At 32.6% G+C, this 23,030-nt stretch overlaps 1 protein-coding gene across 9 annotated transcripts in view; it reads left to right on the forward strand.

Moving 5' to 3' along the window:
- Nucleotides 1–23,030, forward strand: part of LOC145662895 (uncharacterized) — a 246,747-nt gene that overhangs the window by 161,085 nt on the left and 62,632 nt on the right. The window contains exon 5 of one of the 9 annotated variants that reach the window (XM_081728886.1): nucleotides 22,127–22,524. The exons of 6 other annotated variants lie outside the window; for them this stretch is intronic. In XM_081728886.1, the coding sequence (XP_081585012.1) occupies nucleotides 22,127–22,383 (257 nt within the window). In that variant the 3' untranslated portion in view covers nucleotides 22,384–22,524. Of the gene's footprint in view, nucleotides 1–964; nucleotides 5,110–14,840; nucleotides 15,494–22,126; nucleotides 22,525–23,030 lie in introns of those variants that run through there. 2 more of the 9 variants (XM_081728887.1, XM_081728888.1) reach the window with 2 other exon arrangements.

Below are 23,030 nucleotides of genomic sequence, written 5' to 3' on the forward strand. Positions count from 1 at the left end.
TATAGTTACGCATAGCAATAGCCCAACTTTCTTTGGCAGCTTCTTGCAGATAAATAACCAGTGGTGCAATTTGTAGAGATTACTCACTTTTTTCCAATCTTGCGTTGAAGATGCGAAACCCATCCATATGCTCAGGATTATCGCTTGTTAACATAATACAACGTTAGATATAACTCTAATTTAAATTTGAAAAGCATTAATAATTGTTTCGGATGAATGTGAATTTAATTTCAAACTGTCTTTCTGGACTGTAAATAGAACGCGTTGTACTAAGGTGTTATAGGAAAGTTTTTATACTTTATTGTAATTACAACAGGGTTCCTACTGGTTAGGGAAATCAGGGAAGTCAGGAAAAACTCGGGGAAAATGGTGCAGGTCAGGGAAAAAGACTGGAAACAAGGGAAAGTCAGGGAAATTTTATAAAATATATTTTTCTAACATTAATTGTACACCATTTTTAGCTTAGCCAACCATTAATGATCACAATATGGAACGTTGCTCAGATTTTTATGGGTGGTAAGTGGAATGTACTAGCAATTGATAATTATTTGTCTCTATGGAATGAATGTTCTCATACATAAATATTCACAGTTATTTACTCCTATTTATGTGTCAACGTCATCCGACACCTGTCACGAAAGTCAGGGAATTGGCAAAGGTCAGGGAGAAGTCAGGAAAATAATTTCTCCAGATCAGTAGGAACCCTGTACAATCACTAACAGAAATTATTATTCATTTTTTACACGTAACTTTGATAAGAACATAACACAATTGGAAAATTACCATTCAATAGTAATGCCAGTAAAACTTAATACAACAACAGACTAACGTCTGTTTAGAAGATAAATTTAAACACTATCATTAACAAAATACGTTATTAAAGTATATGAATTAATTAAAATTAATGTATTAAGTCTAGAGGAGGTGATAGAGAGATTGACATTGGTTTTCTTTCTACTTCCAGGGAGGACTTTGTCGATGGTTATGAATGAAATAGCTGATTATAAAACTTTGTTTGTGAAACTTCCTTCTGGCTCAAGGGAGTGTAAACTCTGCGGCAAAATCGTAAACAACATGAAGAACCACTACCTCTATCACAACCCTGGTAGATACCAATGCTCAATCTGCTATCGCACTCTCTCACGACCAGATCATCTGAAACAACACATTAAAATCAAACACCCGGAGGTAGTGGTATGGAAAATGTGAGAAAGTTATTTTGTAGCTTAAGCAATCAAAGTGAAGCGAAAAGTAGTTCGTGAACAACGTCGATTAAACTAACTTCGTTTATGTTTAATTTTAGGCGTTCAAAATAACGATAAAATGTAAAATGTAATAGTTGGAAAATATAAGCTTTCAAGGAAATCGAGATCAACACTGTGTAATTTCATAAATATTTTTATTTCTTAGCTGCTGGTACTTTAAGAAACATGTCAAGAAATTAGTTTCCTTTTATATATATATATATATATATATATATATATAATATTGTACTGTACGCGTTTAGATGAGTTATTTTCGTAGTAGAATTTATATTGGTAAAATAAGTATTAGGTTTTTGCTTTAGTTAATGAGTCTAAACGATACGAGATAAGTTATATTCAGCGATTACTTTCAGATTGTTATATGCAAAAAGTAAAATAACCAAAAAAAAAAGTTGAATGTTTTTCAGTTTGTGTTTCAACCTGATTTATTTGTGAATATCATCTGTGCTCACTTACCATAGACTACTCATTCAGATACATTATGTAGGTAAAGAAGATTGAATTTCATCATTGAATTCCGTCCATGAGAGATGTATAAAAGTTAAGTAATGTCATACTTCTCGAACTGTCCACGGAAGATGAACAGAAGTGTTTAGAATGTTGTTATCACGTAAAATTTTGAGTGCCGTTTTAAATAGAACTTCACCAGTTAGCTTCTATGTAAGTGGTACTGTAGAATTGTAAGCTGAAATTACATTCACACCAACACTATTTTCGCTTACTGAGACATTCTACAAAAGCGTAATCAGTTGCTCTAGATAAAGTATGACAGTGCTCAGTGCTCAAAGAATTCTTCTCACCTAGCGCCAGTTCAGAAAACCAGATGCCTCAGTAATACAAATTCAATTTCATATCTAGGTCTGTTTGTTTTGGCCTTAAATTATAGTTATTGGTATGAACTAAATTTATTTCTAAAGTTAAATATATTTGAGGTTGGAAGTAAGTTGGAAACTCCAATTCTATTAAAATTTGTTTCTAACCCATCCAAGCACATAAAAAATCAGAACTACTAACAGGTACAACAAAAAATCGTGTATGTCAATAAGATGGGCGTAAAAAAGCGAATTTTCAAATATCGAATTCTGATAGTGAGGAAAAGTTGCGTATTCGCATGCTAATAAGGGGAAAACTATTGGAAAAATCCTATATTTTATCTTCAGTTACTGTAAGTTAGTTGTTTATTTATTTTTTTTAATTTAATTTAATTTTTTTTTTTTTTTTTTTTTTTTTTTAATTACAGTGGTACATTTAAGCAGTGTTGCTGTAATATAATCATTTCAGTTATATTGTCCTTACACTTTTTCGGCAGACTCTGTCACAAGTTTAACCAACAGGTATTAGAGCAACATTGTATTCTTTGATGCCTAAATTCTACCGGAAATCCGATTTCATTATAACACCTTTGACTGATAATGGTGAAGAAAGACAATTTAAAATCTCCTCCCTCGTGCAATATGGTTAGCGTACGGGTCTTCAGTGTAGCAGACACAGGCTCGATTCCCGGTGCAACGTCATTAGGTTCGAATCCTGCATTAAGTTGTAGGTTCAAGTTTCGTATAGTCTTAATGCTGATAGAGCCTCTAAACACCATCCATTCAACATTATGTAACGTTATTATACGCGAAATCTTAAATGTACCGCTGTAATTTTAGAAGTACTTTTACCTATAATAATTACATGCTATTAGGAATCGAAACACTTAATCCTTAAAATTTTAACGGTAAGACAAAACTTGGTGCTTTAGTCTTGCCTGAACTAAAGATAAAACATGGATTTTTTCAGTATTTTCTCCTTTATTAACATGCAAATACACAACTTTTTCGCACTATTAGAATCCAGTATTTGACCATTCACTTTTTTTTTACCCATAATCCCTAATGTCCAGTCGCCATGGCAATCGGGCATCCAGGATTTTTCGAGTCCTGAATATCAATGTTATGTTCATTGCAGTAATGCTGGCTAGAACTATTAATTCACACAACTTTGAAGTTAACTTCAATTTACAGTTTTCGATTCTCTAGGAAAATTTTACAACTTTTGAAAATATTGTTCGTGTAGAGAATTTGTGATGAAAAGTTCCTAATTACCGTCTTTGTAATTGCCTAATTGATGCAGTAATTAGAAGTATTGAATTCTAATTAATTTTTATGAGAAAATAATTCTATATCTTTGACGTATAATATCTTCTGAAACTTTGGGAATTATTGTTATATACGTTATATAAGTACGTCACGTAGACAATGACAGATTTATCATACTATACACGCTGTGAAATATACTGCGTTGCTGTTTTTCAGTAATTCCTGTTTTAAATTGTATGTAACTATTTGTATATACACTGAAGAGCAAAGTAGTGCATGCAAGAATCTGTGCATTGATTGTAAGGTTTGAAGTTTAAAGTACATGTGTATTTTGAAAAGAATTTCTCTGTGTGTGTATCATATGGTGTGTTTATTTTTTATTATTTTTTTGGTTATATATAAAAGTAATAAGCAAGAAATTTGACGTTATTTTGTTGTTCTCTTAGTATTTTGTTGAGGTTTTTTGTAATTCATCATCTGCATTCTTGATATGGGGGTAACAGGGAATTCTTTATATATCTAATAAATATAATATATATATAAATGTTATAGCACTGTGAGATTATATGATTAATGTAATTAGCCAGTTGAAGATAATGCCTGATTCTGACCAAAAAATCAGATATAATATACATACTGTTCATATTGTACACTTGAACAAAAGAATGAAACAACAGGTAACATGTTCGATCATCATTTTCGTAAGTTCAGAATAGAATACGTTGTGGTCATCTCCAAAGTGGTGAGGTTTTTATTTGTTTTCTTCAGAATTATTCAAGCTTCAATAGTTAATTGCCTCGAGTACAAATAATAATAATAATATTAATAATAGTTTCAAAGAATATCTGTTTCAATTAGTTAATATTACTATGTGTAATATTTGGATTAGTAATCAAATAAAATTGCATTTTTAAAGCAAATAATGAAACTGAAAGATACTATCATTTTTATATTGGGTCACAAATCATCATATTACTTCATGTAACCGAAGAAATTTCCGGACGAATAATACTTCTAAATTTTTTTTAATTACTTGTACGTATTTTGGCGCTTTAAAGATTTTAAATCACTTATTCAATAGTGAATTATCAAAATTAATTGGAAGTACCTTGCAAATGAGATAATACTGGTAATGTTTATAAAATTAACATAAACCATAGACAACTATTTTGTAAATCGATTGGAAATGTTGAAAAGTACATGAGTGGTATTAAACGTAATTACTCTGCGCATATGATGGTACAGTTAAATGTATGTTCCATTGTATAATTAAATTAATTTTATAAGGGTAAACACGAAACATTTTTTGAAATGTATATTTTCGCGTACTATTTCTTCTAATTTAACTACGTTAACTTATTAAATACAGAGTGATGTTAATAAACCGTCAAACAATTCTCAGAATGGTACAGTACAAGGCTCAGTGCTACAAGTGCATAAGAATGGAAGGAATGTTTAATAAATATTACGGGGTTTTCAACCTAGTCTGTATACTTAATATCCATATTTAAATATTTTCATAAAGCTTATTAAAGCACTTCATAATATAAAAATACATTTTGATATACTTAGGTATGTAAATATTATATGAAGGAATCATATATTTAATTATGTTATTCTCGTTAAATGTATGAAAAAGTTTATATTTAGCCATTGTTGAAGTTTGTTTTTGGTTGTACATGATTGAAATATTCTTTATTGTGTAGGGGTTTTCCTTGCTTTCTTGTGAAATATGTTTATTAAAGTTTTCAGATGGCATCTTATATTGTTATTTTATTGTTTAACCACGATGTATACTTCAAGCAACGCAATATGAGTGAAATAAAAACCGTAAAAAATTAGTGTTTGACTTGGGAGTATACTATTAATTAATAATTTACCTATTAGCATCAAAGTCAAGTGTTTAGGTTACCATCTAATATACTATTATTCGATAAATTGAATCACCTTGAGGAAAATGTCCTCAATTCTTTCTAATATTCCCCCTGGTTTCATATGATTCAGACACTTCCAATGAGATATTACATTCTTTTCATGTCGAAAGAGGCCGATGTTCGTTAAATTATAAAGGACAGAAAAGATTTATTTTCCTCGCAATGATTAATTTATTTTTCGATGATGAGTATGTATTCGAGCTACTTAAACTTTTCCATTCACCCATTTGTGCTCCGATATTTTCCGTAAGACTTAATCCTATAACCGTGGGATTATATTTGATTTAACTTATATGAAAGCTTGTTTATTATTATTTATCGGAGTCACTGAAATTTAGTTATAAATTAAATCAAAATTTAAAACTAGGCTTAATGTTTGTTGAAAATTAGTATTTGGGCGTAGCAATCGTAAACTGTTCTCCTTGTGTGTTAGCTTCTCTATATTTTGACGAATTCATTGTGTGTTGCGTACTGTTTCATTGTTAAAAGCTCCCTTTTTTAAAACAATATTTCAGGAACTAATGAATAATCAAATTTATCCCCCATAATTTTCTAGTAGGTGCTAAATATTATTGATAAACTAGTCAAGATTTTTGAGAATTATTGTTCTTGCTGTCCGTCATCCAACTCTATGGTGTTATTTCATCGAAGAAACATTCTTTTACAAGAGTCAGCGTACCAAAACCTGGACAACACATTAAAACGTGAAACCTATAACGAAAACTATTTCACGAAGTAGTGTGTCTAACTAGTAAATAGCTGCGCAGAGAAATTTTTGCAGTATAATGATCCCTCCGTTTTAACGGACTAAAAGGGGGCAGTAGCGGTTCGATATTGCCAGTTGTCCGTAATTTCCGATACTATGTCTGCAGTGGCTAATGGCCACAGTTATATTACGAAAGAAAAAGGGAAGACACAGACTTTTAATCAAAGACACTATTCAATATGACAGGGCAAAATACTTGTTACGGTGTAAATACACTATAATATAGCAAATTCAACGTTTTTAGATTAAAATCAGAAATTTCAGGCTGAACCGGCTGTTCCAGATTGTGTCCATTGCTTCCAAAGTCCATAAAGTCGATTGAAGAATGTATTATTCTTCAACTTCTGCGATTTTTTGAAAAATGGGCCCTTAAAAATTCTAAATTCATTTTATTCACCAAGGTTCTAATAAGTGATGATCAAGAAAATCTAAATAAAACATGGCATGGTATAAAAAAAAGGTTATACTGAGGCACATTTCAATAATTTAACAATTGATAGCAAAATTTGAAAGAAAAAGGAAGTGTTTTTAACGTTTCACCGGATTTGAAAAAGTCATGAATTGCAGTTAAAGAGTCCAACATGGAATAATTAACAGGACGTTCCTTAAACTTCAGACGTCGTACAGTTGGTCAAGGCCAGACCTTCATTTGTGACTAATTGAAGTCCTAACACTTGTTTCAAGAACTCAAAATTGCACGTTAACGATTTTTATTTGGAACGTCCTAATAACCGTACAAATTTCAGGTTATTTTATGTTGTGTTTGGAATGCATAACGCTTGCAAATCTGGCGGACTTTAAACACACTGTATTTGTTTTGATTCACGTTAGATAAACACATTCTTTGTAAATATTAAATTAAAAACTATACTGAAGTTATCAGTGATGAGAAGCAGTATCTCATAAATGTCGACTGATTTCCGTCAGTTCTGTTACTAGTTTCGATGAATTCTTTTTTCTTCGTTTTAACAAGATCTTATTTGTTTTTATTTCAACTTTTAATATTTAATTTATGATTTAACTATGAGCATGTTATCTCCCGTTTTAATGCTTTTTGAATCTTGTTTTATTTTGATAAGATAGTGATTTCATGTAGTAGTTCTAGACCCTATCATGGTCAACGCTGGTACTTTGGTAAAGCTTTCAATGAGCTTATTCTCAATCTACAGTTTGTGGGAACATGGAAGTACGATAATTTGATTTGCTGATCTACCGTAATAATAATAATAATAATAATAATATAATAATAATAATATAGTAATGTAATAGTAATACAGTGAAATCGTCGGTTCCATTAAAATGCGGGCAACTTAAGGAAAAGTGTTTTCATGCAAAAACTATAATAGATCGTAACATAAACATTTCAAGTGCATGAACAATTAACTAAGTACGTCTGTTCTGCGTATACTACTTGCACTTGCTTTTCCGAGCTTTTGACTTTCCCCCCTGGGTCTTGGTGTCGGAGGATAAAATCAGGAGAATAAAAAATAAAAACATCAGGATACTTAAAGGAACAGACTTGTCAGTTCATGGTGATGTTTTTATTGTTATGCCAATCACATAACCGTTCCCAGTCTAAATTTATGTATTTATGTTTTAAATGAATAAACAAATTTTCAAAAACGAGTCTTTTTACATCATTTTTAATCTCCAATAAAATTGTTGTTGGCAGACCTGACACTGAACTTCCCGATTTAACATCCCTAGCGTGTTCCTTCACACGAACTTCGATGTTTCTTTTAGTCTTGCCTGTGTATATCTCACGGTAACTGGAGTTTCTTTTATATATACCAGATTTATCATTGAGATCTGTGTAACAACTGTTAAATAGAGGGTGATGTTCTTCTCTTAGGTTTTGGGGGCTTCAAAGCTGTACGGAAACCGTAATGCAGCGTTTCCCAACCGGTGTGCCGCGAACGGGCCGCTGGTGTGCCGCGAGGAAATCGAAACAAATTATTAATTCTATAGAAACCAAATTGCAAGACATAGGGGAAAATGTATATTTGTATTTCACATTACTATGAACCTCTACTATAAATCTACAATTTTAAGTTTCATACTGTGTTACTTTTCTGTACATTTTTAATGTTGAAAAACGTATTTATCATTGTCATGACCATTATTGCTTCTTCATTATTGCAGGCTATTTCGTAACTTGAAATTTTAACATATCATTCAGTAAATTCAACAAAGCAAACATGCATACAAATTACCTACATTTGTGTTTTAAAGGTACAGGAAATTTGTTTATTTGTTCGTTATTTAGTGATCTTCCTTTTTAGTGAAAGGTTAGATACAGTTTTTGAAAGAGAAAGTGGATTTTTAAAAACCCGAGTCCTATATTTCATTGCAATTGTTTTCTATTTTAAAATTAAATTGAAAAATAAGCATAATGATTTACAACGGAGGAAAACCAGTGATCAAGCTTTCTTCTCTGTAAGAAGGAGATCAGTAATCACAGAAAAATACCACCACGTTATTTTATATTTACAAATAATAACCGTAATTATATATATATATATATATATATATATATAAAATACTGGTGTGCCGCGAGAATTCAAATTACACCTGTAGTGTGCCGCAAGTTGAAAAAGGTTGGGAAACGCTGCCGTAATGTGTTAAAAAAAAAAAAAATCTTATTTTGTGCTGTTTTCAATCTGGGGAAAAATAAATAGTCCCACCCATTTTAGGTCATTGATTTTGGTTTCAGGATATCGAAACTTTAATTCCTTCTAACCTGACTATACCAGTTTATTATTAATGGAACTGAATACCCGTTCATACCCCCAGACTTCAATAAATGATTCATCTCTAGTTGTAAGTCAGATTCCAAAGCAAAGAGATGAGTCGAATGGCACGTAAAAAGAATTTTTTCTATTTATTTGCTTTAGACTTTGCAGTATGAGTAGATTTCTAATGGATATATTGAATGTTGGTTGTGAACTTATGATAAACACTAGTAGCGGACTTATTGTTGTGTCACTTTATATTGAGTTCTAAATAAGTGAATTTCATTTCCTTTACGGGTAGAAAATGAAAAGGAAGGCAAAGATTAGAAAAAAAAAGTTCCACAGGTCAATAGAGTGATCACTGGACATTTATCAATCAAAAATGTGTCATGAATGACAAAAACAACTCTCTTTTAGTATTAATGGGATAGTATTTTCTGACAAATCAGTATATTATACTCCCTTACTTTGCAGGCAAATTGTATGTGATAGGAAAAATAAGGGCAATCAGGTTAGGAGTAGTTCATGTTTCGATAGGCCTGAAACTGAAATCAGTGACCCGATATGGATGAGACTTCCTATTTTTTCCAGACTGACAACACGCTAAAGGAGATTTTTACACATGTTTCATGTACAGCTTTGAAGCTCCCCAAGACTTTAGACAAGAGCATTGCCAATTTAAAAGCTATTACACAGATCCCAATGATAAATCAGGAATCTCTTAAATAAAATCCAGTTGCCATGAGAGTTACATAGACGAGAACAAAGGAAACTTGAAACCAGGTGAAAAAAAACACGTTAGGGATTATAAATCGGAAAGTCCGGTATCAGGTCTGTCGAAACATTTAATTAGCAAATTAGCACAAGATACAAGGTTTGAAAAAAATATTGGTGACTAAAAATGAAGTAGAAGGATTAGTTTTTGAAAATTTGTTTACTCATTTTAAAAATGTTAAATTTGGGCAGGTGATGGTTGTGTGCTGAATGGGAACCAGTAATTTCAAAATTTGTACGGCCTTGGCATAACAAGAAAAATACCATCATGAATTAGCAACCTTGATTCAATGAACGAAAGAATGGGTAATTTAACCCAGCGATATTGTAGCGTGCGTTTCCACTATTTGACGTGTTACCTTTGGTTTTAACAAAGTGTCTCTAGCACTGCTCTACCCTGGTAAGTCCATTCCATTACGTTTTTATTCTTTCTTCTGCTTTTATCCTCCGTGACCAAGACTCAAAGAGAGAGTTGAAAACTCGAAAGTGCGAGTGGTATTTAGGAATTGCATTAATATGCAATAGAATAATAATTAGAATTCTTGAGCGTATTATTAGAATGTCTGAAGTTAACTGCGTTTAGTTTATATTTCATGGATAATATATAGTAAACATTATTTCTGTAATATAAAAACATTGTATATAACAAATATATATCTTATTTGTCATTCGCATTCTATGATTTAAATGTTTTAATTTCAACATGCTAGTTACTTACTAAACACTACAGTTCATTCTTTATTATTCCTTGTCCATCCGTGACGACAGATGTACGGTATACAAGATCGTTAGTTCTATGAAATGCTCAGAACATCCAAAGTGTGTCACCTTTCAGGGTAGTAAAAACAACCTTGTGGACTTAGAAACACTTACTCGCTTCCTTCCAATGGTTGTTGATCAGCAACCAGAGGAAGAAAGAAAGAAAGAAAAAAAAGACTTGCTGTGGTACTTTTTTTTTCTGTCTTCTTTATACTTTGCATCCTGAATTCGATTGTCACTTGTTGCAAATTTTCTGTCAGCTTTCTAGAAGGAAAATAATTCGAAATGAATGAAACTAAATCTTTCAGTTTTATGTTCTACTGTTATACCGTGTAGGGCAAAGGAGACTGTAATGATAAGAAATGAATAAAATGATAGAAAGAAGAAAGTGGTAGGAAACGGGAGAACCCCGAGCTGATCCACCCACACGGTGTTTGTCCACCCCAAAACTCACTCGGCACAAGCTGGGATCGAACGAAAGGTGTACGCTCTACCACTGAGCTAATGCGGCCCCACTGGAAAAGAATTCGAGTACGTGTCGGAACTGGACTGCCAAATGGCTATCTGTACGATTGTTACAAAATCAAATGTACAAGTCAAACCTCGAAAACCAACGCGAAAGACTGAAGTAATATCAGGTATATGAAGCTGAAGCTTGCAAACTTATTCCCCTCCAGCAAGCGTAGTACGAATAACAGAGAAGACAATCCTGCAAGGTATAAACAAACTTAACTCCTGTTATATGGAAATGAAAAACTACCAATCCTTTATTATACCATATTCTTTACATGTGTGATTCCGACGAAATTGTGAGTGAAAAGTATGCCACTGGAGCGTAAGTCGATCCCGGCTTTCCGTGCAGTGCGCTAACTATTGTTCTACCTAGTTTGCGTCTTGAAGAGCCACACATTTTCATTCTTGAGGTCAGAGCTCATTTAGACCCAGGGGCTGTCTTACCCTAGTGTCCATGTTTTAACATTTATAGTAGTTGAATTGGATACATAATAAATGAAGGAAACAAACTGTTTTTTTTTTCCTCATGTCTTCTATACCTGTAAACTGAATGAAATTCGCAGTGAAAAATATATGCAACTGGGGTCGAATTCAGGTCTCCAGTTTAAGTGAATAATACAAGCGTTCATTATCTCTGTAATTCATCTCTGTATGTTGGGCACCTATGCAATCCGTATTTCTTACAAATCCTTTCAGAACGCTTTCTACTGTTATACGTTTCGGAAAATCTATAAACTCAAGAAGAAGGAGAAAAACTTGACCATCGAAAGCAATTTCTTCAAAAAGACAAGAGGCGGTAGTTCTCTTTATTGCTGTTTGTCTACTATCGGTTAAGTATGAAAAAATACAAGCCATTAAGCCTTCGCATTCATATTCTTCATTTGTTGGAGTCGCACCTGTAAAGGATATGATATGGGCGAAGGAAACAAACCCCGATGAGGGTACTCTGAGCAAAAGTTGGAATAATATCATTGTCATCTTCACAGTTTTTACTAACCCCCAAAAAAGAAGCACAATGCCTTAAGGTTATGAAAACGAGCAATAGAAGTCTAAAAGTGTTTGTGTTCACATTGTGTTGGTGTATATATTTAATTTCTATCCATCATACTCCTTTTTGTCGCTAACCTATATTTTGATAATGCTGACAGCAAATAAGAATATATATATATATATATATATATATATATATATATAATATGATGAAGTGATCTGAAATTAAGCCATAACACAATACAGAAGAACAGGGAGAGTAAATTTTTATATTAGTTAATTGTCTATTTGCTGTTTATTCCTCTCTTTTCTTCAAGTATCTTCAAAACTTTTTTATGAAAATTCTGAGTTAGCGCTCACTTGAGCTCATTTCTGTGAGTTAGCGCTCAACTTTCGCATGCATGCAGTAGTACCATTACAAAATAATGCTTCTATAAATACTCACAGCTCTGTTGTTTAGTAATTACCGAAATTTTCAGTAGGAACTTCTATCTTCTTCAATGGGAGGAGAATATTCTAGTCAAAGCCCAAATTTTTAGATTTTCAGTTTTAAAAAAATAACCCCAAAACTTATCTTTCCAATATATTTTAAAGAATGTAGAATTATACAGGGTGGCCCAAAGTAGGTATACAGTCTCGTACTGATCAGCTCACTGTATTTCATATCATTTCTTTTTGTTATCAAACAGGTAGACCTAGTTTTTTTATTATTTGCTCTTAATGTCTTTTTACTTATACCTGAAGCTCGGAACAGCGGAAGCAAATAAAACTATAAATTAGAACGTTATACTTTGTCAATGCATGAGTGTACACCTACTTTTGGGCCATCCTGTACTTCGAGCTTGGTTATGGTTAGTTATCTTCGAATGTTTCTTTGTATATTTCTTTGTGTCCCTGTTATTTATTAATCCCAAGTTTAAATTCCGATTTGTCATGCTTGCTAAAAATTTTCATATTTACTGACTGCTTCGTATATTTCCGTTGAAGAAGAGACATGGGATAGAGGAATCGTAATGTATGTATTTGCAATATTTTGTTCTAATGTTATAGTTACTTTGAGTACACTAGAACACCAAATCCGAATTAACGATTGGTTTCGGCTAGCAATAATTGGTTTATATATTGATTAATATTATTTTATTCATCAGATAACAATTTTTCCAACAAATTCTCTTTATAGCCATTCGTTGGCCTTCTAAATAATTTGCTTAGATGAAAGCTTGGTGGTTCTGTGGATTTAAAATCAAGACATTAACCTCTTTATCGGATGATGTGCCGATGCAGCATTGATGTACTTACGTTGTGCAGAGACCTATGTGTGAGTTCCCTTCTCTTGATGTGTATAGGAACACAAGGTTTTGAAGGAGTTGCACTCCCACCTCCCACCAAATGGACTTTGTGGTGGCTAAACACCATGTGCGTGGATTTTCTCGGAATTGTCCCGTTTCCTCCCACTTTCTTCATTCCAGCATTTCGTTCATTATCGTCATCACCGTCTCCGTTAGCCTTGTAGTATAATTGTGGAATGGTCAACTAAAGAAACCCTGATTTTGTTTTTATTAAGACAATACCGTGTCCTTTCTTCTTGACAGTGGTTGACGATTTTCAGCCGAAATACGAAAGATATATATAGAACTAGTACGTATAACGAAGAGTTGTGGTTGGTTACTTGCTCTTCCTTACGAGTCGTATACTGGGCCAAGTTTATTTATTTTCAATTAATCAAATGACCTAATTACAGTGATTCGAATTCACTTCCCATACTTCTTATTCAGTTGTACTCAAATATACATGGTGGCACAGAGTAACAGGAGATTTTTTTTTACTATGCCATTTTTTTCCAGACCATTGTCTCTTAGCAGGACATGGATGAATGATCAAATGAACAACGTGCATTTGCAACGTGTAATAATTTTACAAAACAAAGACTACTTAGAAGCTGCAAGATGAGATTTTCGGCATCATGATAAGGTTCCGTCAATTGGCACAATAAAGACCTGCATTGAAAATTTTGAAACAATAGATTCAGCACTAAGTGAAAAGCGTCCAAGACGAAGGAAAGCTGTCTGAACACCAGAGACCATCAGATCTTCTTGCGGAATCTACATGTTGTATGATTGGGTTTGTCACGTCGCACTTTTGAGAAAAATAGTGTTTCAAGATTTACCTTTCCATCCTTATAAATTCTCAGGTAAAGTCTACTGCGTGAGCTGAGGGAACCTTATTATGATGCCCAAGTTAAGAGTGACATTGCAATTCTTGGCTTGCAACTTCTAAGCAGTCATCGTTTTTGTAAAATGATGCTACTATAAATGCACGTTGTTCATCTGACCATTCAACCTTATCCATTAAATGACATTATTATGGGGGAAAAAATAGCATCATTACAATCTTGCCAACATAATATATAATATATATAAAATACACACGCCTGAAATATACAAACCAACATCTCCCATTACTCTGCACCACCCTGTATGTTACTTCCTTATGTAGAAATTCTGGGAATTTACATGTTAGCTTTAACGCTAGCTTTCATGTATCCTCTTGCGCGCTTCATTAGGTAATATGCAAAGTAATTAAATGACAACAAAATTGATTTTTTCATTGCAGCTTGTTCACAGAAACATTACAAGTTTAATAATTATGTCAAAAAAAGACACATAATCTTGTAAATAATTGTAAGTTTGTATCAGGCGTTTTCATTGATTTTTTTTTTTTTTTTTTTTTAATTGGTGTCCTAGGTAGTTTTCTTTTGTATGTCAGCTGCACAAAACAGCACATGAGAGCTAGTGTTCGTTAATAAATAAACCATAGGAATTCCCAAATAATTAACATACCTCTGCAGTTCATGTGCGTGTATTATCATGGGACAAGTTATTCGAGTGGTTAAAATGAACGAGAAAATGATGAATATTACATTTTAAGACTTCTGGATGAAAACTCTTATCACCACCTACTGCTACTACTAACAATTAGCACTTCTATAGATTTTGTGGTTTTTGATTCATCGCTTTCTCTTCCAGGCTCACGTGGTCAAAAATTCGTAGGTCAGGAACGCGGAGAGAGAACACCAGACGATGTATTTGTGAAACTTCCTGATAATGGTCTATTTGTGTGTAGATTGTGTGGAAAATCTGTTAGTAACAAGTGGCATCATTATCGTTTCCACTACCCTGACCGTCTTCAGTGCACGATGTGTTTTTCCGTGTACTGTAGGAAAGACCACTTAAAAGCACATATGAGATACAAGCATGGAGTTGATGTGAAGAATATATAAGCCATGTCATCAGTATATAATACAGTATCGTATATTTTAGATTGTATGATTCCACAGTTCCTTCGTGTGACTGTCCTAGTGAAAAAGAAGATACAACCTCAGTGGAAGTTGCTAGTAATTTAAGAACATTATTGGTTTGCATTGTTTGAAGACTGACATGGCTGTTTTTGTGAAAAGAATGGTATGATGATACATAGCAATAAGACTTTGTAGTGTCTTGTTTACATATACCTGTAAAACATGTGGAATCTGAAGTTTATTTTACTCAACATTTTTTTAAAACACAAGTATTTTTTGTATTACTTGTACAAATACTTGTATTACTTGTATCTTGTATTACTTGTACAAATAATGCATTCACGCCCAACAAAAGTAAATAAAAGTTGATTCACAGATTTAAATGTATTAAATTTATTGACTGAAAGAGAGATGTGTACGTACCTTATACAAATATCCTCTTTCCATCGCAGTATAAGAGAAAAGTAGCTGGGGAAAGTATTCAGAATTGAATTTAGAGTGAAACCTTTCTTTCACCAGAAATGAGCATGAAGAAAATCTAACTTTTCTTTATTTCCAAAACTCCACTTGATATACTTGATGTCACGTATACATCTAAGTGGATTGTGAATAGAGAGTTGCCATTTTAAGTTGTATATAAACTGTAAAGGTTCTGTTGAGACTTATTATTTGGATTGAGTTTTTATAAAAATAATAAAATAACTTCAGCATCTTTGCTCTCATACTTTTTTACATTGGAGAAACATTTCAAATATTTTGAGAACCTACCATTCTCTTTAGCGGAAAATTATAAAAATAGATGCAGAATACTAAACTAGGCAAAATAGGAACAATGTAAGAGCTAAGAAAATTGTTGAATTTGGGACTTCGAACTCTGCGTTTAGCGATTTCTTTCTCTTTACCCAGATAATTTTAAGTTAGTCAAGCTGCATTCTGTTGAGAATATTTCCTTGTTAGTCAAGCTGCATTCTGTTGAGAATATTTCCTTTTTATCCATAACGTATGGTAATATTTGTCGTATACTTTTACTTTTTCTTTTTAATGTGAAGGATGAGACTAGGATCCATGAACTGACTTCGAAACTCGTAATTGAATGAGAAATATGGAAGGCAGAAATGGCAGGTTTCTCGTATAAATGGTATTGTCTAATTTAAGGTTAAGTTAGAGAGAAAACTAAAAACCTTTCGTAAACAAAATTAAGAACTTGCATAAATTATATCCATGGGATTGGTAGCATGGACTACGTTTAAAGTGTAGAATATTATCCAATAAATAGAGCTTTCTTTCCCATAGAGTAAGGCTACAATTTTCTGAAATTTAAATACGTATTTAATCTGATTTAAATTTAACGTGACATGCTCAACAAAATTCGTGTAGAAATGAACACGCAATAATTGCGAAAGGCTTCAACGTTCCTTACGTATTTTATGAATTTAATTTTTTTAAAAAATGGACTAAAAAAGAAAAGTGGATCTTCTTCGCTTTATTTAAATCTTTAATGAAGAGCAGAAAAATAAGTATAGGAACTGGGCCTTTTACATGAAACTTCATTGTGGTGCTGTATTATGTAAAAAATAGGGTAGAAAGGGGGAATTAGGAAGTATGTTTTTGTCAACATTTTTTTTCTCACAGGTTATAGATGTTTTTCTAGTTTTTAAGAATTGATTGTATGTCGCAGGTTCTTCTGCGCCTACTGTGGTAGTGGTAAGCTTTCCGAATCTTTACTTTTGATGCTGCAACATCTTCATTTTTGTGATCTGATTTCCACCCAATTACCCCCAGGGGTAATTGGGTGCAAATAGATCAAATCCATTATCAGTACATATAAACCCGTGGGAGTGATTGGGTGTAAATGAAGAATACACAAGCTTTTATTTGGTGTATATAACTTGTATACCACTTAAAAACTGATAGTTTATGTGGCCTAGAAAAAAAATATACATTTGTTGACGCAAAATAAGGAGTAATTTATTTCTAAATTTCAAAGATATTTGAATGACCTTTCAAGCCTTCCAGTTACTGTTTATAGCACAGTATATTGTCCTGTGAACTAATCCAAAATATATCACATACGAAAAAAACTATAAGCGGTCAAAACTTTGGCCGAAAACTTAAAAAAAATAGAAAAAAACAAGAGAAGAGGCTCTGATATTCAAACAAACACAGAATAAGGTAATAAGGCAAACGCTAAATAACTATAAACAATTACGATAGAACATGTGTGGAACTCTGGATTGATAGACAGCCCCTATTTACAGCATCATCACTACTGGCATACACAACGGCCACTGGAAGCCTAAACAAAATAGCTTAACTCTCGCCTTCGGTGCAAGCGGTCCCGGGTTCGATTCCCGATGGAGGCACTCGGTCGAAAAAAATGCAAAAAGCTTTTCAGGCCAGCCATTCTGAATGAAGTTTTCCTGGGTTTTCCTCATTCATACCAAGCAAATGCCGGGGGGTACCTAACTTATAGGTCCCAAGCCGCTTCCTTCCCTTCCCCAGATAGTGTGCTTGCCGGGGGACGTCATCCCTCATACGTGACGGGCTAAATGGCCTTAGATGCCGAAAGCCCAGAAATCTAAATCCTAAAAATAAGCAGAACACAGTGTGAAACAAAAGTGTACACCACAAAAGACAAAGATAGCACAGCATTCAAATGAATTCTAAGCAAAAAAAAAAAGTTCACTTAAGGCATTCCACCCATTTACCCCCACATCATGCGCCCAATTACCCCGTTGGGGTAATTGGGAGATATAAATTTTAACATAATTTTAACTGCCTCACAGTGAGGATTCAAGATGGCTACTCTTCACCGCACCATCCTTATGATGTTCATAAGCAGCAGTAAAAAATCTGTCTCAAAACATTAATAGATGAGCGATTTATTGTAACTCAAACCAAAACACACACAAACCTGAAACTCGGTTTCAAATGTCATTTCTCAATCATTTTTCTTTGTCTGTCTGTCAGTCATTATTACAGCCTTTCAAAATTCATTTAAGCTTTCTTTCTGATCAACATCTACTCACCCAAAATTTTGGTGCAATTAAATTCCATAAAAATATACTGAAATGCAAAATATAAATTTTAAAAAAGTTTTCCTCTCAGTTACCCGCCAGCGCCCAATTCCCCCCCCCCTTCTATCCTATATGTGTATTATCTTTATCTCTCACACATTTTTGCAAGCTTGAATGTTGAAACGTTCTATCTTTATATATATATACACTATTGCACTCTGCATTGTATTGAGAGAAGGAAACTAGAAGGAAGATATAGAAAATTAAAGTGCTTTATATCCCTTACGTTAATTATTTAATTTTCCCTTTCTTTATATTCTTAAGCATTTGCAGTGCATACGGAAAAGAGGTATTTATTTCATACACAGATGAAGATTAACTAGGCAAGTATGTGATTCAATAACTCTATTATCTTCAACGGTTTCTCCCCCTGAAGATGCTTCCAATATAAAGGAAGAGAAATAGTAGGGAAAGTTATATAATTAATGCAAAGTGTGTAAAGAACTTTCATTTTCTATATAATTGCGAAAATCAAAATGAAAATCTTAACATATCAGGAAAAACAAGATAGATTTATTATAAAATTATTTCAAGGTATGATCGTTATATTTGAGTGCAGTCATCATCCGTAGCATTCAGTAAACTCGATAGATAGATTTTCTTGTGTACAATGTGTTTTAATCCCTCTTCAAGGATCATTCAAGTATTCTAGTTCTGTGAAGGTATCGTGTCCAACACAATGAATTATGTACAACAGTAAAAATAATAACAATGAAATTTTGGACATAAGATATTGGACTGTAATTCTGTGAAAATGACAAACATTGTGTGGAATTATGGATAGCGAATTCTCATTATCAGATCAATGTTAAAGTTATATTTTAATTTTGATTTCCCTTCAGCGCAACTAAAAGTTCAGTTAGATACTCAGTTAAGAAAGAATTTCTATTTTGTGTTGACTCATTTCCTTTTATGTATTTCTTAATCAATAAACATGCAGATTTCCTTTATTTACATCCCAACAATCATCTTATTTGACGTAAATCTAAACACACTGCATTTTCATCATCCATGCCATGCATTGCATTGAACTGGCGATTTCAATGACCGAAGTCCTCGAACAAAACTAGGAGGAGAGGAGACTGATGAGACAAGGAGGAGTGATAAACGAGTTAATCTAAGACGTGCCACATCTCTTAGTTTTAGAATCTGAATATGAGTATTACGTATGTTCATTAAGGGCAATATGGATATTTACTCCTTCTTGTGTTAACGACAAGATAGACGTTGTTATTAGGAGAACATACTGTCATCGAATTATTCATCGCCGCCGATTAAATTGATTCTCGTTGCATCTGTGCCGAGCTTCATTTCAAACCGTCTGACACCCATCGTCTGAATATCATGCATAAGGAGGACAACAACGACACACGAAGGGGGACATCGTTGGAGAATCGCCGAAAGCATCAAACAAGTGCTGTGTAGATATTTACCTATTCTCTATTCATCCTTTAGTCTTCATCCCTTAACATCACAATCTGTTTCCAATTCAGTGTGTTCTGTTTCATTTAGAAAGCAGCCCATGTTCCAAATTCATTGCCTCTACTTTAAAAAAATTAGTTTATAAAATCCTGGGTTACTTATCAGTTCTAAATCCCCTATATCTGAACTTTCATTAATTTTAGTTACGAGGACTGACGAGACCATGCTCACAGTAATACATCTAAAGAAAGATTAGAGGGGGACTTCGTTTAACTTAGAATAAAAATTGTCACGGATTGCAGTCCAGAATCACACTAAATTTTAATCCAATTAAGCCGGAGCCACTTTTTCTCTTCTTTTAAGAGTTGTAGTTAATTCACGTTTGAAAGTCTTGTTACATTATAATGAAGTGTATGAAGTATTTGAATGAAACCATTACTTACCATCTTGTTCAATATATTGGCGAGAAGGAGTGTTTTCTTTTTGATATACGACTGCAATGCCATTTTGCATCAATTAAGGAACAAATCAAGCTACATGGTACTAATTAATCTACATTGAAATAAAGATATTGTTAAAGAAGTACAGATTGGTGCGATGTCGTTCTAATATTCCATGTATATCAAGGAAGTTGATAGTAACTTTATATACATTATTTAGTTAGGTCTTATGAGCTTACCTGTCTTAATTAAGTTGTTCGGTTTTTTTTTTTTTTTTTTTTTTTTTTTTTTTTTTTTTTTTTTTTTAATATGCTTTACATTTCAAATTGATAAACGTCAATTCATATGGTGTGAAACTCTGTGAAACCTGTGATATTTGGTTATTAGTATTTTATTATTAAATTTCATTTCTTATTGCAAGCTGAAAAGGGTGAATATCATTAACTCTTAACAACTTACGGATCTGAACTGATGCATCTGATAGACATATATCAAAATTAGTCCAAAGTAATATGATTAGCTCTTCTTGAGAGTCAAAAGACAATCTGGCAATACCGTACCAACATTTTCAATGTCAGATTGGTTTTTCAAATAATCATGGTTACAATCCCAAACAATGAGTATACACTTACTTACATCTTCATATAACTCTATACTCCAAGTTCGAGTGGAATATATTAATGGGAAAATGAATATTTGTTAGAGACTAAGATATTTAAATCGTATCATAAACATCTTACGCTTCTTGTAATAACAATGATTATTCGAGAATGACTATGCATGTATAATTAGTGAAGTGGAAATCAAAATAATTCTAATTTATAAACATTGTTCACTTCGCAAAAATATATTTTAAATAATTGCTTATCTGAGATGATGTCTAATTTGAAGAATATTGATATTTCGCTGAAAGTGGGCTCTTCCGAAGTTATCTCGATTCTTCATATTTATGTACGGAATACAACCAACGCAATATCCTAGTGGTCATTGCACTAGGATGGTAAGCCGGAAATTAGATCAGGGTTCGATTCTTCGCTCAGTCAGACTTGTTCATTCTTTGACTTGCAATGAATTCACACCAGATAGTGTGGTGTAACAAAAAGGGCTGTTGTTTTCTTGGGTTTTCGTATACTATTTGTGGCTACTTTTTATTTTGCTATGGCTCTGAACACAGTGATGGAATAGTATCTGATGAAACTTCAGTTAGAGAAATTATACGAAGGATTTTGGAGGTAAGAAGTAATTGTATTAATTTGTTTTCGCATTCTTATTTACGTGTATATAATTATTTCTTATCAACATCTTGTCATCGCTCACCAGAAGCTTCATAATACTTTGAAATTGTCCTGAAGTTCAAATAATAGTTTTTTTTCAATCTACATAAAGATTTTAAAGGGTTAGAGTGATTTCAACCGAGATACTGTAGCTGAAGAAGCCTAGCAATTATATATATATATATATATATATATATATATATATATATATATATATATATATATATATAGCGTATCTAAACTAAGACTGTCAATATTGTCAAAGAACTTGCTAAGTGTAAAGTGTAGTGCCCTGTATTAGTTTAATTACATTCACTGTTTTTGCTGACAGTAACGAATGAGTCCCTATAAAATTGTACTTCATTGACATACAATATGAGGCTGGTAACTTGGGGTCTACTTGAATAAAATGGGCCTAATCAGTTTAGTATATAAGATGTAACTGAAATTTTGTAATTTACATATACTGAAATTAATGAAACCACTCTAAGAGAGGTTATGCTGTATCGTTTAAAAAGAATTAAAATATGAAGTGAACTTACTAGTGTCATGTGTTTGAGTTGCAGATTAAGTAAATTAGGAACTTTGAGAGGAAGACCAAACAATACATATTTTCTTATTAAGTTGCAGTAATATTTTATCTTGATGGTACGTTCTAATATTACATTCATGTCACTGTATGAAATCAGTGTGTATAACTAATATGAAAAGCAAATAGGAAATCGTTTTCATAATTGAGTATAATAATTTTAGAACAATAGAGACGCAAGCAGTGATACATGCTGTTTTTCCTCTTTTCAGGATCAAAAGCCTGGCATATGAGACAATTTTTTGACAGAGAGCCAGGAATCTTCAATCAGCACAAATGTAAATTGTGTGGAAAAGTAGTGTCGAATTGTTGGAACCATTATCATGTTCACTTTCCAGGCAGACATGAATGTCCTATCTGTCACAATACGTTTACACGAAATGATACCCTTCGAAGTCATATAAGGGTTAAACATTCCAATATAATTTCTGATCCGCATTGGTCATCAGGAGCAATGACAATGCAATAATTTGGACTAAACATATTAAAGAACTATTATAAGAATATGTTACAGTAGTGATCAATGGTTGAAGCGAAACTGTTCGATTGAAGACTATACACTAAATTATAATATTTAATAGTATCCACAATAAATGTTCAGAAGAAGAAGAAATATATATATATATATATATATATATATATATATATATATATATATACACTGAGAAAGTTACAACCTTTGTTTCAGTAGCGTTATGGATGACATGATTTTTAACCCCAATATGTATATCAGTTCTTTCTCCTAAATATTGGTTGAGCATTAGAATGCAGTTTTGCCGTTGGTAATCTTATTTCAGAAATTTAAAGCGTTGCTTTTCGAACCTCAAAAATTCTGAGTAATAATATTTATACAAGGTAGTAAGAAAGATTTATGTAACTTCTCTCTTTTAAAAGTGTATTTTTAACAATGAATCCATAAGACTTCTACTAGTGTGAAAATATTTAAATGAAAATTCATATGCTTGTGATTAAATACGTGAGTTGAACTAAGAAAATTGTTTGTTAATGTGTTTTAATTAAGTGAACATATTTCAAAATGTACAGAGTAGCGAATATTACTTTGATTATATTATTTGGATTATATTGTGAATACAGTAAGAGTAAAACGTAATAAAT

This window comes from Thermobia domestica, chromosome 10, assembly GCF_964235325.1.
Source record: "Thermobia domestica chromosome 10, izTheDome1.hap1.1, whole genome shotgun sequence".
Taxonomy (NCBI): Eukaryota; Metazoa; Arthropoda; class Insecta; order Zygentoma; family Lepismatidae; genus Thermobia; species Thermobia domestica.